This window comes from Osmerus eperlanus, chromosome 7, assembly GCF_963692335.1.
Source record: "Osmerus eperlanus chromosome 7, fOsmEpe2.1, whole genome shotgun sequence".
Classification (NCBI taxonomy): domain Eukaryota; kingdom Metazoa; phylum Chordata; class Actinopteri; order Osmeriformes; family Osmeridae; genus Osmerus; species Osmerus eperlanus.
This window is the reverse complement of record NC_085024.1, coordinates 20633082-20648984: the sequence shown is the minus strand read 5'-3', so window position 1 is coordinate 20648984 and position 15903 is coordinate 20633082. Positions and strand designations below refer to the sequence as shown.

Below are 15903 nucleotides of genomic sequence, written 5' to 3'. Positions count from 1 at the left end.
TAACTCAGAGAGGAAGACAGCGTCGCGGAGACACACCTTAGAATACGAGCGTGAGCTGTGCACGGAGAGAGTCAGTGAAAGATAAAGAGAGACATTGTGTAAAAGGTAAGACTATTACTTTTGTTAAGTTTGTAAATGTCATCCTGTTTTGTGTAAGGGGGGTGGGGTTAGGGAGTCCAAGAACTGCTTATAGAACTTATTCCAATGCTGCTGCAGCTGCAAGGTTTGACATGTCAAGAATTGGTCTCTTAACCCTCTTCTGTCTTAGTTTTTCTTCTTAGATTCTGAACAACGAATAACAGTTTCTGGGATGGCATTCTTGCTGTGCTTGGTAGCGGCTCAGATTCTTTCTGCACACAGAGGGGCCTCTGTTCCACTGGTAACTATGTGATTATCTTCTTCTGGTCAACCCCTGCATTCAATCAATAAATCAATCAATCCTTAACCCCCCCTAGTATTAGTTGAGATGAGTGAAAACTCAGCTGACAGTGTTATGGACCATGGGGCACCTACGATGGGCTGGCTATAGTGAAAATACTGCTAATGGTGAGCCCAATGTTGCTGTGCTGTTGGCAGGATGGTGGTGGATATTGTATGGATGGAGAGAAGCGGTGCAAACAATGCCCGGCAGGTAAGTCTGTCCTATTTCCTTGTTCACAAATCTTTTCTCACACATTATATTATTCTTAAGTATTCTTATAGTATTCTCATAAGCTGTCACCAAGACTCATCATTCCCTACATAATACATTTTTGGGATGTTAGTGTGAACATTTCTTGTAAATGAGTAAATGAGAAAAGTTCATCTGGTAATTATACACTTTTGAAAGGGCCATATAAGATCAGTAGATGCTAAGTTTTCTCTATCATTACTCATTCAAGAATGTTTAAGAGAAATGGTCCCTTCTTCCATTTCCACTGAGCTGCAGTTGATAGTAAACAGTTGTCAAAGATCTGTAGACAAAAGAAAATGTTCATGTTTCTCACACATTCTTACATCCTTCCTATAACAGAACCGTGTCACACCTGTGTCATCATTGTCATTACCGTCACCCCCACACACACACACACACACACACACATACACACACACACACACACACACACACGGATACACACCACCACCACCCGATCATGACGAGAGTCTGGCATGAACGGCTCTGACCTCCACCACATCCTGCATTAGTATGCACTCCAGGCATACTGACATGTCGACACTCTGCAGCTCTTCTTCCCGTACTTCAAACTTCCTGTTTCGCTGCTACACAGAACGGCCCCTTAAATGTGTGTGTGCGCGTGCGTGCGCACGTGTGTGTGTGTGTGTGCCAGCAGTCGACTGCTCTACTTTATCTAAGTAAAGTACATTTTTGCACCTCTTTGTTCTTCCACTGCTTTACGCTTCCTTCATTACCACTCCTGTCCGTACATCTTTCACCATCCCACCTGCCTTTCTTAATTCCTACCTATCTCCACCTCTTCCTCTCTCTCTTCCTCTCTTCACCTTTTCCTCTCTCTCTTCCTCTCTCTCTCTTCCTCTCTCTCTCTTCCTCTGTCTCTCTTCCTCTCTCTCTTCCTCTCTCTCTCTTCCTCTCTCTCCCCCCCCCCCCTCTCTCTCAGGCCAGTACCAGTTGTCGTGTACAGAGTGCTCTCCCTGCGTGGATGGGACCTTCACAAAGGACTGGAACTGTGAGAGCAGCTGTTTGCCCTGCTTCAGAGACTGCAGAGAAGGTAGAGCACACACAATCAGCCACTCACGGATCTCATTCATTTACATTTAGTCATTTAGCAGACGCTCTTATCCAGAGCGACTTACAGTAAGTACAGGGACATTCTCCCCGAGGCAAGTAGGGTGAAGTGCCTTGCCCAAGGACACAACGTCATTTTGCACGGCCGGGAATCGAACCAACAACCATTTAAACAACTAGAAACGTGTGCCTACTCCAGACCTACTCTTATTTGCATTGCACTGCGATCGTGAATCCGTTTCATATTAGGACCCTGACCCTACCTGTGTTTTCTCTTACAGTCGGCAACATGTTGGAGGAGCAGAAGTGCAGCCTCAAGGCGGACGTTAGGTGTCGCTGTCGGCGTGGTTACGTCTGCACGAGCGGAAGACCCTGGATACTGCAGAGAGTGTGAGAAGAGCCCCGAGCCCGAGCCAACCAGCAGAGGTGTGTGTTAGTGTGTGTGTGTGTTAGTGTGTGTGTGTTAGTGTGTGTGTGTGTGTGTGTGTGTGTGTGTGTGTGTGTGTGTGTGTGTGTTTGAAGCAGTTGTGTGGGTTTGTGTGTGTGTGTGTGTCAAGCAGTTGTGTGGGTGTGTGTGTGTATGTGTGTGTACATTTCATGTGCACGTCTGTTCAGTTTGTGTGTATTGTTGCTTTGTCAGGCACAAACTTCATATTGGTACGATGCCTCAATGTGTTTTACTTGCCTTTTTACAGGCTGTCTATTGTAGTAAACTGCTCAACAGGTCCCTTTCAAACACATGATCTCCTTGTTTTTACATAGACTGCACTATTGGGTGTTTTTTACAGTTTTTGTTTTTTTCATTTCTTATTTTGCTTTGGGAAATTCCCCAGAAGATGGCATGACTTCCCCCTTTGCCTTGCAATCCTCCGAAGTGAGTATTGTACAAAGTAAAATACCTTCTTGTACACTTCCTCCAATTATCTTTCATTGTAGACTTTTAGAGTTGGAGTCTTTGTGTTGCAGAACTATATTCAATCTCCATTTTTTTCATATGGCTGTTTACTCAAATATGCCTGTGCAAAACCTTCATCATTCTCAGTTGTAAATCTGGTGTGTCCACTCCAGTGGATTAATTCCACTCATGACAGCATTCATGTTAGACCAGGTGAGTGTCCCTGTCTCTCTGCCTGTCTGTCTGTCTGTCTCTCTGCCTGCCTGTCTGTCTCTCTGCCTGTCTGTCTCTCTGCCTGTCTGTCTCTCTGCCTGTCTGTCTGTCTCTCTGCCTGCCTGTCTGTCTGTCTCTCTGCCTGCCTGTCTGTCTCGCTGTCTGTCTGTCTCTCTGCCTGTCTATCTCTCTGCCTGTCTGCCTGTCTGTCTGTCTGTCTCTCTGCCTGCCTGTCTGTCTCTCTGCCTGTCTGTCTCTCTGCCTGTCTATCTCTCTGCCTGTCTGCCTGTCTGTCTGTCTCTCTGCCTGTCTGTCTCTCTGCCTGTCTGTCTGTCTGTCTGTCTCTCTGCCTGTCTGTCTGTCTGTCTGCCTATGTCTGTCTGTCTGTCTGCTATGCCTGTCTGTCTGTCTGTCTGCCTATGCCTGTCAGTCTGTCTGTCTCTCTCTCTCTCATCTCTCTCTCTCTCTCTCTCTCTCTCTCTCTCATCTCTCTCTCTCTCTCTCTCTCTCTCTTATCTCTCTCTCTCATCTCTCTCTCTCTCTCTCTTCTCTCTGCCTATGCCTGTCAGTCTGTCAGTCAGTCTGTCTGTCTGTCTGTCTGTCTGTCTCTCTGCCTGTCTGTCTGTCAGTCTGTCAGTCTGTCAGTCTGTCAGTCTGTCAGTCTGTCAGTCTGTCTCTCTTGTTCTTTCTATCTCCATAACTTGAGGTGTTCTGTCCGTGTCTTTTTCTCCAGAGAACAGCAACACTCTTCTGGCCGTTTTGTGTCCGGTAGTAACCATTGGACTTCTGGCTCTTCTACTTCTCTTCTGTATCCGTCGCCAAGGAGACGAAGCTTGTTTCAAACATGGTGAGGATTTGAAGAGACTCCAGTCTCGGTCAAATGTACTTTGTACATTGTGAACAGGCACATGCCATTTGGAGTCAGATCTAAGATAAGTTTAAACACTTTCATAGAAGGTGAAAGTGATTCCTGGCCATGACACTAGACTCTTTAAGGTCAAAGCACTTCTTTGTTGTGGTATATTTTTCATTCTTACACAGGGCTGCTACTCTCACAAGCATGTCAGTTTGAACAAACAGCGATCTACTTGTTGATGCTTGTTGCAGTAATCATATGATCAGTCAGCCTTACAGCCGAAACAACTCAGCTGAATAACAACACAAGACATTCTGACATTGCTCGCTACCTCGACACAGTCAAATGACACATCTCAATTATCGATGAATCATTAATGAATAAGCAAAATTCCCATGAAGAGAACATAGTATTACCAGTTTGACTGATGACTTTTCATCTGCTGTTGTTTTCCAGTTCTCCAGCTGTGTAACGAGGTAGGCTCACAGCCATCGCAACGTTTTACACACCGTTCACAGAGACTCTCATATTTACGGCACATGGAGCCAACAGAATGAAGGTTTACAGTTTCTTGTTCTTACTTGTTGTTAAGGGTGTGAAGGATGGTTCCCCCAACAAAGCCCCAGGCCAACAGCAGACAAAGGAGCCGGTCGGATTGCTACCACACCCACTAACTGCTGCTAATCTAGGTACTGAAAAAGATATATAAAAATACGTACAAATTCCCTTCAAATGTATCTTTCAGCTTGACAAAAAGTTCTTTTTTTACAAGAACTTATGCTATGTTTTTCATAACACACTATTGTCATAATTCTGTCATGTCACGGGGTGATTCCTACACACCTAACATGATCACGTACGGGCTGAACGGGCATCCTTTCTCATTCCCTTTTTCTCATTCCCTTTCTCTCTCTCTCTCTCTCTCTCTCTCTCTCTCTCTCTCTCTCTCTCCACTCTCTCTCTCTCTCTCTCTCTCTCATCTCTCTCTCTCTCTCTCCTCTCTCTCTCTCTCTCTCTCTCTCTCTCTCTCTCTCTCTCTTCTCTCTCTCTCTCTCTCGCTCTCTCTCTCTCTCTCTCTCTCTCTCTCTCTCTCTCTCTCTCTCTCTCTCTCTCTCTCTCTCTCTCTCTCTCTCTCTCTCTCTCTCTCTCTCTCAGGCCCAGTCCATGTGCACAGTGCCGGAACTGTGATCTTCAGTCTTCTGAATCAATTCACGGGTCAGGGGGAGGTGGCGGGAGTGGAGAGGAAGGAGGAACGGAACGACAGGGATGAGGAGGAAGGGAGAGGCTTCCAGAACCGCGCGGCGTCGTCACCTGATGTCCACCTCTCCCAGCAGGAGGAGGACGGAGAGACGGGCGCTGTGTTTGTCCCTTCTCAGGAACAAGGGAAGGACTGTCACGTTTCCAAAGAGGAGTCGCTATGAGCGAGGACTGTTTACGTTGAACCTCGCTGAACCTTTCGTCGCTCATGTTGAACATTAAGCTTGTGGGGAAATAACACAACAATGATCACTGTGGTATGCTATTCAGGACGACCATGTGTTGTGTGTTCAGGATCCAGCAGATTGGGTTTGGAAGACACTGGTGAGTGGACATCCAGAAGTGATCTGGTGCATGGTTCTGAAGATGGTCAAACGACCTAAACAAAGATGTTACGGTTTAAACTCCTAAAGAGTTATATAGAATTGTAAGATGTGTAATCGAAACGTTAGTTGATGTGTCGCATGTGTCCTTTATTTGCTCATTTTGAATGTGGTCAGTTTGTAATGTTATTTATGAGCCTCTTTTTGGATATGTCAATGTACTGTACCGTTAGTTTGAAGAGTAAGGCAGCTGTGGCTTGTTCAAGTCAATAACAACTCTGAAACTGTTTTTGTAAAACTGCATGTATTTGATAATAAAATACAAGTGATGTTAAAGGTTTTGAATAAAACCATTAACACTACCACAAAGCAGGAATTTACTTAGGAAAAAAACACGCAATCAGTAGCTGTTAGCAGATGAGGGGAAAAGCATACTTTTTACATTTATTCATTTAGCAGATGCTTTTATCCAAAGCGACTTACAAGAAAGAGCTTTACAAAAAGTGCATAGGTCAATGATCATAAACAACGAGATTCAAAACATTGCGGGTAGCCAAAACATGAAGCATACATTGTTAAAAGCAAATAAGTGCCAATGGGTAGAACCAGAAGAGCATGTAGTTAAACAAATTACAATTAGAATAGATCATACAGATTAAAAGACATAAAACATCTTCAACTTCAACATGTACTGAACATGTAAGCAGCCATGTGGTGGGTTTCACATCCCTACATGATAAACTCTTTGATCCACAGTCCTAGTTCTATATACAGTAAGTATAACTTACATACAGTAGACATTTTCAATCTGACTCTTTTTTGCTCTCTTTCTGTCTCGTCTGCACATCCACCCACGTTTTATCAGAGGTCACATCAAATGCTAAAGTCTAACTTCAAAGCAGATGTCGTCTCCTAAGCTCCATGTTCGCTGCTCTTCTGAACAAAGATTGAGAGATGCTGACATATGACATACACAAGAGAAACCTTCGCAACTGGATACCAGATCAGAACCCTCTCTCGTAGGATTGTCATCTTCGCTGATGAACACAATATCATAGACGGTCGGATATACATTAAGAAAAACACTTTAACCCTTGTGCTGCCTTCGGGTCACAACGACCCATCGTTGCGTTGGGACAACTTTACCCAATACAAAAACAAATAAAAAGGATTTTCTTTTAACCTTTGTGCTTTGGGGGGTCTGAGACAGCCCGACGGTTATAAGAAAATGCTTTACTTTATTTTTGTATGATGTAAAGTTGTCGCAACACGATGGTGGGTCATAATGATGACCCACCATCGACAAACCAATGACTTTGGTTTGATTGAACTCCACACGTTGGTACTGAACTCTATAGACCTGATGAACTTGAATGTTTATGTTGGGTGACTTCGGGTAATCTGGGACATTTTTTGCATGCATTTTCTCATCGGAACGTCCTCATTGACTAGTGCCCTGACCCTTTCTGTGACACCACACCCAATCACGTTTTGTTATTTCAGTCACATAACATCCATGCTAAACCTAGAGTCAAAGTTCTGTGGACTAGACACAGAACTTGTTATAGCAGGGAAGAAAACACTCTGGAGTTTAGGTGCCTACATTACCCAATGTCCCAGATTACCCCAATTCATAATACTTTTTTGGTCCCTGTGTCAGGTAATGTCAGTATATCCAGTTAATCCATAGCCTGGTCCAATGTTGTCATGACAGCCTACTTTCCAATCAGACTTCTGTCTCAGTCTTCCAGTGCACTTCCTGGATTGGCATGGGTACATCCTCTTCCTGTGTCACTGGATGAGCTAGAGTTGTCTTTTTCAGAGCCCAGCACCCTGATGGACCAATGAGAAAACAATAAGTGCTCGCCCCACAGATACTCAGACATACATGCGCTGTAGCGATGTCATCAGTCAGATATAAACGGATAATACTGACTGTTTGTAGTTCTGATCCAGGGTAGTTTACGTTTGTGCAACTGTATGCATACAGTTAGCAGGAGCCCTGCGCTCACGCAGGACAGGAGGCCGCAAACGAGGATCCACGTGCTGTCATCTGTTGTTTGGAGAGAGGCAGAGTAATGGGCGAGAGAGAGAAACGGGTGTGGGGGGGGGGAGAATAAAAAACTGTTATTTTGTGAAAGTAAACGGGATGTGTTTGCCCTACAGCTGAGGTTGTTGCTGTCCTTCTCCTTCACAGTACACGTACATCCCAGAGGGCGCCGCTAATCAGTAGTGTCCTTACTTCCTCTTGGTTTCGTGGCTAGCCCAGTTCCAGGTGCAGTGATAGGCACAGGAGTGGGTGTGTAAATGGTCTCAGAAAGGTGGAGCACTGTGGTCCAAAACGAGGAGAGAGAAGGGAGGATGTTACCATGGTGACCACCTCGCAGTAATGTCTCCTTCAGAGAAGTCGGAGATGCTATCGCTGTGTGTGTGGTTTCAACATGTAACTAGAGGCCTGTGACTCAACAATGAAATGTTAATTACTGTGTTGTGACTGGTTGGTCGTCTATCTGCGGGTTGTTACATGTTTGGGTGTACGTTTGTGTGCATGTTTATTCATGCATTCATGCATTCAATGCTTAGAAATCCTGAGATAACATTTGTTCATGCTTATGAACGTTTGGTAAGACTTGTACTAATGCTTGGAAGCCCTTCCCAGCATTTGGTACACTAGTGGATGTTTGGTAGTTCTAATGTTGTAATGATTGTGTGTGCTGAACTAGTCTTCAGTACCTGCGTCAGCAGGTGTGTGATTGGTTGTCGGCTGGCTGGGGAGGGGATCACAACTTTGGCAGGGCTTTTGTCTGCATTGGTATCCTTCCTGACATGTACACTCAGCATTACGACTGGTCGAGCACTTGGACTCATACACTAAGTCTATGGAAGAAGAAGAAAAAAAATAATTGTTAAAAAACAGATGAAATGTGTGAGTGTGTGTGTGTGTGATGTTATGCACAATATCATCACAATACATCTCCCAGGTGATTAACAACAGTAAAATAAAAAATAAAAACTTCCACAGTGAGTTTGTGGCTACGTGATTCAACCACCCTCAACTGTCTCTCTTTTTGACCTTGTGTGTTTTCCCTCTGCTCATTGACATTTAAAGATGACTTATTCTCTTGTTTTTGTACTTTTGAGGCAGATAACGTCTCTGACAACAACACAGTGACATCTGTATTTATTTCCGATGTTTTTCTGCCACTGCGAGGTCGTCTTCCACCACAACTATTAAGGTGCGTGTCTGCAACCCACCCGCACAGCCCTTTGCCCTCCCCCCCAATCCCCACTGGCAGACAACCATGGTTGTTGTGCCAGCAAGCTCTCTTTACTTCCTAGCTTGGTGAGTCAGTTAATCAGTTTGTATCTGTTTATCTGTGCCCCCCCTTCTCTCTCTGACTGTATCCCACCATGACTGGATGACAGGGGAAATCCCTTCAGCACACTTGTGTTTTCACCAGCTTTGTTCTCTGAAGGGAGGATGACCTGGAGACACCTTTGAGAGACAGTTAGCAAAGGAAACGTCTGAGAAGACCGACATGTCTCAATTCGAACCTTACTGGTTTGTCTGACTTCACAGCTAATCGTTTACAGTCACACCCAGAAAACTCATAAACGGACGACACACTCACGTACGCGTGTGTGCGCATGGGCACACACACACTCATACACACACTCAGACACACACTCAGACACACACTCATACACACACTCATACACTCACCGTCTGTGCACAGTGTGCAGATATCACAGGCTAGCTTAGTGTTGTAGGTTTCTGTGTAGAACCGATCTTGACAGGAACCACACACGGTTTCTTGCCTCTGTGATGCTACACAACGTTTGAGCATGTATTTACCTGCAAAGGACACAATAGACTCTTCAATTACAGAATGGATTAAAAGCACAATATACTTCTCTCTCTCAATAAGAAAAGGTGCTACCAAGAACACATTAAGGTACAGGAAACCCGTTAATAATCTATTCGTGTTTTTTAGTTCCATTGCTAACTATTTTATCAAACAACCTCTCAACTAGGACGTTCAACCCAAATTATGGATTTCAACCGAGTTACAGTTCAAGTAAAAATGAAAAATATCACAACACATTTCTTTATGCTTACCTGGTGGACACTTGTCACAGCATAAAGTGGGATTGAGCGATGGCCAGGAATACTGTTGCCCAGAACATTTGAGACATTGGACAGCCGACAGTTGGCACAGAAACACAGATAAACTAATGTACCATAACTCCATCTGAAAATAATAGCAAGAGTAAAAGGATACAGTCAATATTGATGCTATGATGCTCATGAAAACATTTTAATATTACTATCGTACATAACCTGGTGGTGTTCAAAATCCACAGTCACTTAGAGTAAGAGCAGAGCATCTCATCATCACTGACAAGAGGGATTTTTGTACAAAGAAAATGGACACGTGGTCTCCTCAAGTACACAGTCCCTGCGATGTCCGAGGCCCAGTTCAACACCTTTACTTCTTAGATTACAGAGCTAGAGCGAAAAACCAAGAGAAAGCGACTTACCGTAGCGCAGTATGAACGTGAGAAAGAGAGAGATGTGACCCGAGACCCCTCTGAGTGAGACTGAGCAGCAGATCAGATTGTGTCAGAGGATTATTCATAAAATGTCAAAGGATGAGTCATTAGAACCTGGCCTCATCTTTCACATCTTCGTCTGTGTGGCGACGAGCCCCCCAGAGCTGCACGTTCTACCGGTCGCTCTCTTCCTCCCTCTTGTCTTTCCACTTCTGTCAGTGCTTTGCTCTCGTTTCATCAAAAACTTAATTTTTTTTAGCTTTCAAAACAAATCTACTGACACTCTTTTGTGTCTGTCAATACTTTTTTGTCTTTCTCTCTCTCTCACACTTCTGTCACTACTCTCTCTGCCATATGACAAATATTTTTACTAACATACCACAACACACTCATTCTGATCCGGTTCTTTTTTTATTACAGTAAGCTGCCTCAGATAGTCAAATCAGCTGTGTCTGGATCTGAGTTACACTTCAAAGAAGCCATTCTTTGACAGGATTTCTGTTTTGAGAAAATGCTTCAAATAGGTTACGTGAATGTGTCTATGCAACGTATGTGCTTTATGTTTGTAAAAGCTCAGTATGTACAGTTTAGTGCGCGTGTGTGGCTGAAAATACTCAACACCGCTAGTTTGCTCATCTGTCATGATTGCGGTTAACTCTCTTTCCCAACTTCATTTTCAAAGAAGCCTCGCAACATGACCTGCAAAGAACTGAAGTGTCATCGCACACTCAGCACCAATAAGACCACCGTCTCTCATCTCACGCCTCTCGTGGCTCTGCACATGTCACAGGAGACGATGGCACAAAGTCGGAACTGATGATTTTACTCTGTACTTCCCATGGGTTCTGTAGTGTATGGAGATACACACAGGAATAATTATTGCTTTATTTTGTTTGATGTGTTATACCATGACCTCTGACCTGGCATGTTGATCGGATAGACGAGAACTGTATAAATGCTTGCGTGCAATCCTGGAGCCCTCTCTTCTATTCTTTTCTATTCTCTTCTATTTTATTCTTTCCTTACTAAACCTGTGTTGGTGAGCTCAGTTCATTTTACTGCGTTAGCAAATAAAGAGGAACATGCCAAAGAGGTTCGGAGTATAATACTTTAATTGTAGATACACGACAGTAAAGATTCCATTTCCACAAAATCTCTCAAAAACAAGTTTATGGATTATTATTCAAGGGGTCTCTGATTAGTTCACGGATGTCAAACACGTATGGCGACAGCAAGAACCTTGCAACACAATCAACCAGCGCTGTCCCATAGTTCAATGCATGACATGCCCTGGAAGTGTGGAGCAATAGCCTGTGTTTCACGCATGACGAGCCTGGTTTCCAGTTTGAGTCCGCCTACTCACTTAAAGGAACTGAATGCTTCGCGTCTTGAAAGAAATACACGGATCTAAATGAACACCTATTGTAATTTTAGAGACTTGACCGGAACCAATTTCTTTGCAAGGTAAGATAAAATTACGGTAACTCTTCACTTGTCATTGTGGGAAAGTGGTAGATTCATATCGGGATTCTGAGTCAAAATGCGAAGTGGGTGTAAGAATCGAAACTAAAAATTGCTATCTTATTTTTCAGTTTTTTTTGCTTTTCGAGTAATCTGTATCCTATAATTTTTCATTAAATGTTATTGATTAGACTAAAACTGAAATAAACAGGATAAGTGTTTTATAGAATGTCAACTGCGCAATATTATGCTCATAGGGAAGTGATGAAGATATTTCGCAAGCTCATAGCGTATTTTAAACCCTACTAAATGACTAAAGGACTCTAGCTGGTATTTTACATAAACATTGAAGATTGTCATGCTTTTATAAATAATAAGTGGCAGTCACAATATTGGATATAATGGATGAGTGTATTGAGCCATGGTTTACTCTGTGTGACAGGGGCACTTTAATCCCTACTTCTGCAGGAGTTAAGTTATGGCGTTACCCTGAGAACAACCTTACAGTATGGAAGCAGCAGTCTTGAGAGGCAAATGCAAGAAAAAGCTACTGGTCTTCACGCTTTTGCTGGTGAGAAAAAGAAAAGTGACCGGACGTGACGTTTTAATTTAAAAGTATGTAAAAAATAAGTACTTAAAAAGAAACGTGTGTACGTTTTTGCATGTCCCATGATGTAGTGCGTGCTGGCCCCCGCCTTGTCTGCACCAACGTCCTCTGAAGGTGCCCTGATTGGGCGCAACCACAGTAGTCATGGGAACCTGGATAAATGCGACATTGGAGAATATATTAGCAACAATGGAGTCTGCTGTAACAAATGCCATCCAGGTAAACAGCTGCTGTCCAACTGATCTACATGACACACATCCACACATAGAAACATGCTATATACTGCTCCACCACACTGCATGAAACACAAAACATGCTATATACTGCTCCACCACACTGCATGAAACACAAAACATGCTATATACTGCTCCACCACACTGCATGAAACACAAAACATGCTATATACTGCTCCACCACACTGCATGAAACACAAAACATGCTATATACTGCTCCACCACACTGTATGAAACAGAAATGCTCAACAAACGACATAGCTATAAATGGTGACAAGGGCCCTCTGTTGCTGTTGATTGAACTTGAATTTGTTTTCCAGGGGAGAAGCTGCTGGAGGATTGTCCTAAGAGGAACAGGAGGACCTCATGCAAGCCCTGTGAAAAAGAAACCTTCATGGACAAGAGCAATTTTCTTCGCAACTGTTTACGCTGCAGAGTCTGCAGAGGTATCTATCATCACAGTGATCTGTCACCTATCACTTTCACCGCTGAGTGGAGCGACTGGGAGATTCCTTGTTTGTGTTTCCACTATAAGCAGCGTCAGATGGCTGAGCGGTTAGGGAATTGGGCTATTAATCAGAAGGTTGCCGGTTCGATTTCCGGGCCGTGCAAAATGACGTTGTGTCCTTGGGCAAGGCACTTCACCCTACTTGCCTCGGGGGGAATGTCCCTGTATTTACTGTAAGTCGCTCTGGATAAGAGCGTCTGCTAAATGACTAAATGTAATGTAAGTTCCTTGACTGACCCCCCCCCCCCCTCTCTCTCTCTCATGTAGCTTCAGATTTTGAGGAACAGGTGTCACCATGCACAATATACAAGGACAGAGAGTGTCGCTGTGTCAAGGGTTACTACAGAAACGCCATCGACTCCCAGACACACGAATGCCTGGAGTGTAAGATGTGAGTATATGTGAGGGGACTGCAGTTTTTTTGGGGGGGTTTGTATCCCTAATCAAGAAAACCTTCTCCGTTCTTTAGAGTCAGGAAAACAAAGTTGGAAGAAAAGTTGTGCACGCTTTTGTAGTTAACTTTTTTGTACTTAAAGAGCAGAAGTTGTCAGCTGTTACAGTTTTTCTGTTTAATCCATTCTACTGAACTAAAAACCTTGGTTCTGGACAGATACTATGTAATTGGAAATTTGCTTTAAGCTAAAATTCTACACTCTGTAGCTCTCCTGGCTCAGGTTAGATTGTTGACCATTATTTAATACTTTTCACCAGTGTTTGATGACACAATTATTCATGATTATCACTTCTTCAGAAGCAGGCTCTCAATTGTGAATCATTTCCTCCTCAAAACATTTCCTGTTTCCTCAGCTGTAGGCCGGGGTGTGACGACCTCTGTGCCCCAGGTTCTCCTCCCATCGAACCGGAACCCTCAAAACGTGAGTCTGTTTAGGTTAAAAACACTACATTTTCCTCTGCCTGGGCAACAGTATTCGCCTTTTGATTGCTTTTGGTGAGAAACTCTTTTGCCTCTCAGGAAGGGTCACTTAATAACCTTCTCAGCACCTTGGTTTTTTCGAACAGCCTGCTCATACTTCTGTAGGAGTGCCTATCAGTTGTGGATTCCTGCCCTCATGACATCCGCAGATTTCAATGATTGTAATCAAAATGGAAGAAGAAAAAATGTAGTTGCCATGTCAACGTACAGTTCAGTTTCACCAGTCACCTAAATATGTTCCTCTCTGCTTCCCCACCCAGTTCCGGAGAATGTTGATATTGTGCTGCCCGTAGTGGTTGCGTGCTGCATCGCCCTGCTTGGGGTCATAAGCCTCGTAACCTACCTAGCAACCAAAAAGAGTTTGAAGAGGAAAATGAGATTAAGGAACGATGGTTCCGTCTCTTCCTCAGAGTCTAACTCTCGGGACTCTCATAAATCCACTAAAGTAAGGCTGACCAATACAGTTTATATTCGATTTTGTATATTTTGATGTTAAACATTTTTTTATTTGTAATTCAATTATTTAAAGTAAAGCAAAGACATTTTATGAAATAATGAAATGACTAAACAAATGTTTTCACAAATTGCATTTTTATACTGCCGCACAAATACAGAAGACCAAAACAAATAATATATATAAACAGTATATATAAACTAGTGTATGAAGCGCTGAATTTGTATGTTGTTCCTGTCTGTGTGCAGAGCTTTATCCCCGACCCTGAATGTCCAGAAAGGCAGAATCTGGCTGTACCAACCCAAGAGTGTGAGTCAGACCTACCTGACTGTGTTCCCAAGGAGATCAAGAGTAAGTGTGTGTGTGTGTGTGTGTGTGATGGGTGTGTGAAGTGTGTAACTGTTTGTTTGCCTTGCTTTTGAGGAAATGGTGAAATGTATTTGTGGAATGAACCCTCATCCATCCATCCCCCTTTCTCTCATCTATTCACCCTTTATCGCTCATCCATCCATCCCCATATCTCTCATCCATCCCTCTATCTCTCCTGTATCTCTCTCCCTCTACCTTTCTCCCTCTACCTTTCTCCCTCTACCTTTCTCCCTCTACCTTTCTCCCTCTACCTTTCTCCCTCTACCTTTCTCCCTCTACCTTTCTCCCTCTACCTTTCTCCCCCTCCAGTTCAGCAGGTGATCTACTCAGTGCTGGACCTGGTGTCTGTGCGACACGTGAAACAGCTGGTGCGATCTCTGGGCGTGAGCGAGAGGGACATCGAGGGGGCCGAGGTGGACTACCGCTCCATCCAGGAGGCCAACTACCAGATGTTAAAGCTGTGGGCCGAGGGTGGGGCCAGGGGCGGGGCCGAGGGCAGGGCCAGGGGCGTGGCCAGGGGCGTGGCCAGGGGAGGGACGGGGCGAGGGGTTCTGCCACGTGCTTTACTGCAGGACCTGCTGGAAAATCTGAGGGAGATGGACCTGGGCGGGGTGGCAGAGGAGCTGGAGGAAAAGTTCAGGGTTCAGTAGACACACACACACATTCACACACACGCACGCACGCTCACACACACACACACAAGCATACATACTACTGAACACAGAAACACACATATACACACACACTAACATGGTGCTCGAACTGGGAACGTAAATTAAACAATTTCACCCTTCATCTTGTAATACAGATGTGGGTTGTGAAGTGCTTCTATAGTCGAAGTAATATTCGGTTACACTCAGTTTATTCAGAGAGAGGTTTTTATGATGGCATTATTGATGAGGGGCTTCGAATTAAGCTAGAAGATGCGTATCATGATGTCATGATGTCTATGTCAAAATGTTCTAACATCTGTATTGTTATTGCCCTACCTTTTGTCTTAACCGTTGAACCAAGTTCCAGTCATGTTTTGTAGTTGGACTTGTTCAATTCCAACTTGTAGTTGGAATTGTTTGGTTGGGATGAGGGCATTGTGATGGAATCTATGGGGATTTTCATCTTGGTGTGTAATTGTATCTTGTGAATCACACTAACACATACTTGTAATGCACATTTTATGCTACCACAGCTTGCTGTCAAAGTTATGTTTGTTTATTTCTGCTCAGTATCTTCTTCTGCCTTCCTAGGACCATATAGTATCTTTCCATTTTTATATTTTATTTTATATTCTGTTTAGTAGTATATATCCTGCTGTTAGTGCTCTGTGATTGATCAAATTATTTACACTTTATCACATTCCAGTATCCGTATGTAGATAAGTAGGTGGCACAAGCTGTTGGCAATGTTTTTTATGAAGTCATTTCCTGTGTGCCAGTGGACAGTAATAAACATCACAACTATAATTAATGCTGCCTCTGTCTCATGATATCTGCATAGT

The 15903-nt window shown here is 43.6% G+C and overlaps 2 protein-coding genes and 1 long non-coding RNA gene across 3 annotated transcripts; 2 read left to right on the top strand and 1 right to left on the bottom strand.

Moving 5' to 3' along the window:
• The first annotated feature begins 2033 nt into the window (after nt 1–2033).
• On the top strand, nt 2034–5656 carry si:dkey-260g12.1 (uncharacterized). The gene is made up of 8 exons (XM_062466320.1): nt 2034–2091; nt 2140–2170; nt 2578–2618; nt 2787–2852; nt 3586–3699; nt 4165–4184; nt 4301–4397; nt 4864–5656. The coding sequence occupies exons 1-8, from the start codon at nt 2034–2036 to the stop codon at nt 5127–5129; spliced, it is 693 nt and encodes a 230-aa protein (XP_062322304.1). The 3' UTR covers nt 5130–5656.
• Nucleotides 5657–8025: 2369 nt separating this feature from the next.
• Nucleotides 8026–10391, bottom strand: LOC134023652 (uncharacterized). Its single transcript, XR_009930790.1, has 4 exons — nt 9831–10391; nt 9409–9541; nt 9013–9144; nt 8026–8165 (listed from the first exon to the last, which is right to left on the bottom strand). It is a non-coding gene; the product is annotated as an uncharacterized LOC134023652 (long non-coding RNA).
• Nucleotides 10392–11137: 746 nt separating this feature from the next.
• On the top strand, nt 11138–15872 carry tnfrsf1a (tumor necrosis factor receptor superfamily, member 1a). Its single transcript, XM_062465863.1, has 9 exons — nt 11138–11306; nt 11772–11874; nt 11982–12129; nt 12464–12589; nt 12919–13042; nt 13459–13526; nt 13846–14030; nt 14288–14390; nt 14718–15872. The coding sequence occupies exons 2-9, from the start codon at nt 11812–11814 to the stop codon at nt 15056–15058; spliced, it is 1158 nt and encodes a 385-aa protein (XP_062321847.1). The 5' UTR covers nt 11138–11306; nt 11772–11811; the 3' UTR covers nt 15059–15872.
• Nucleotides 15873–15903: the final 31 nt, after the last annotated feature.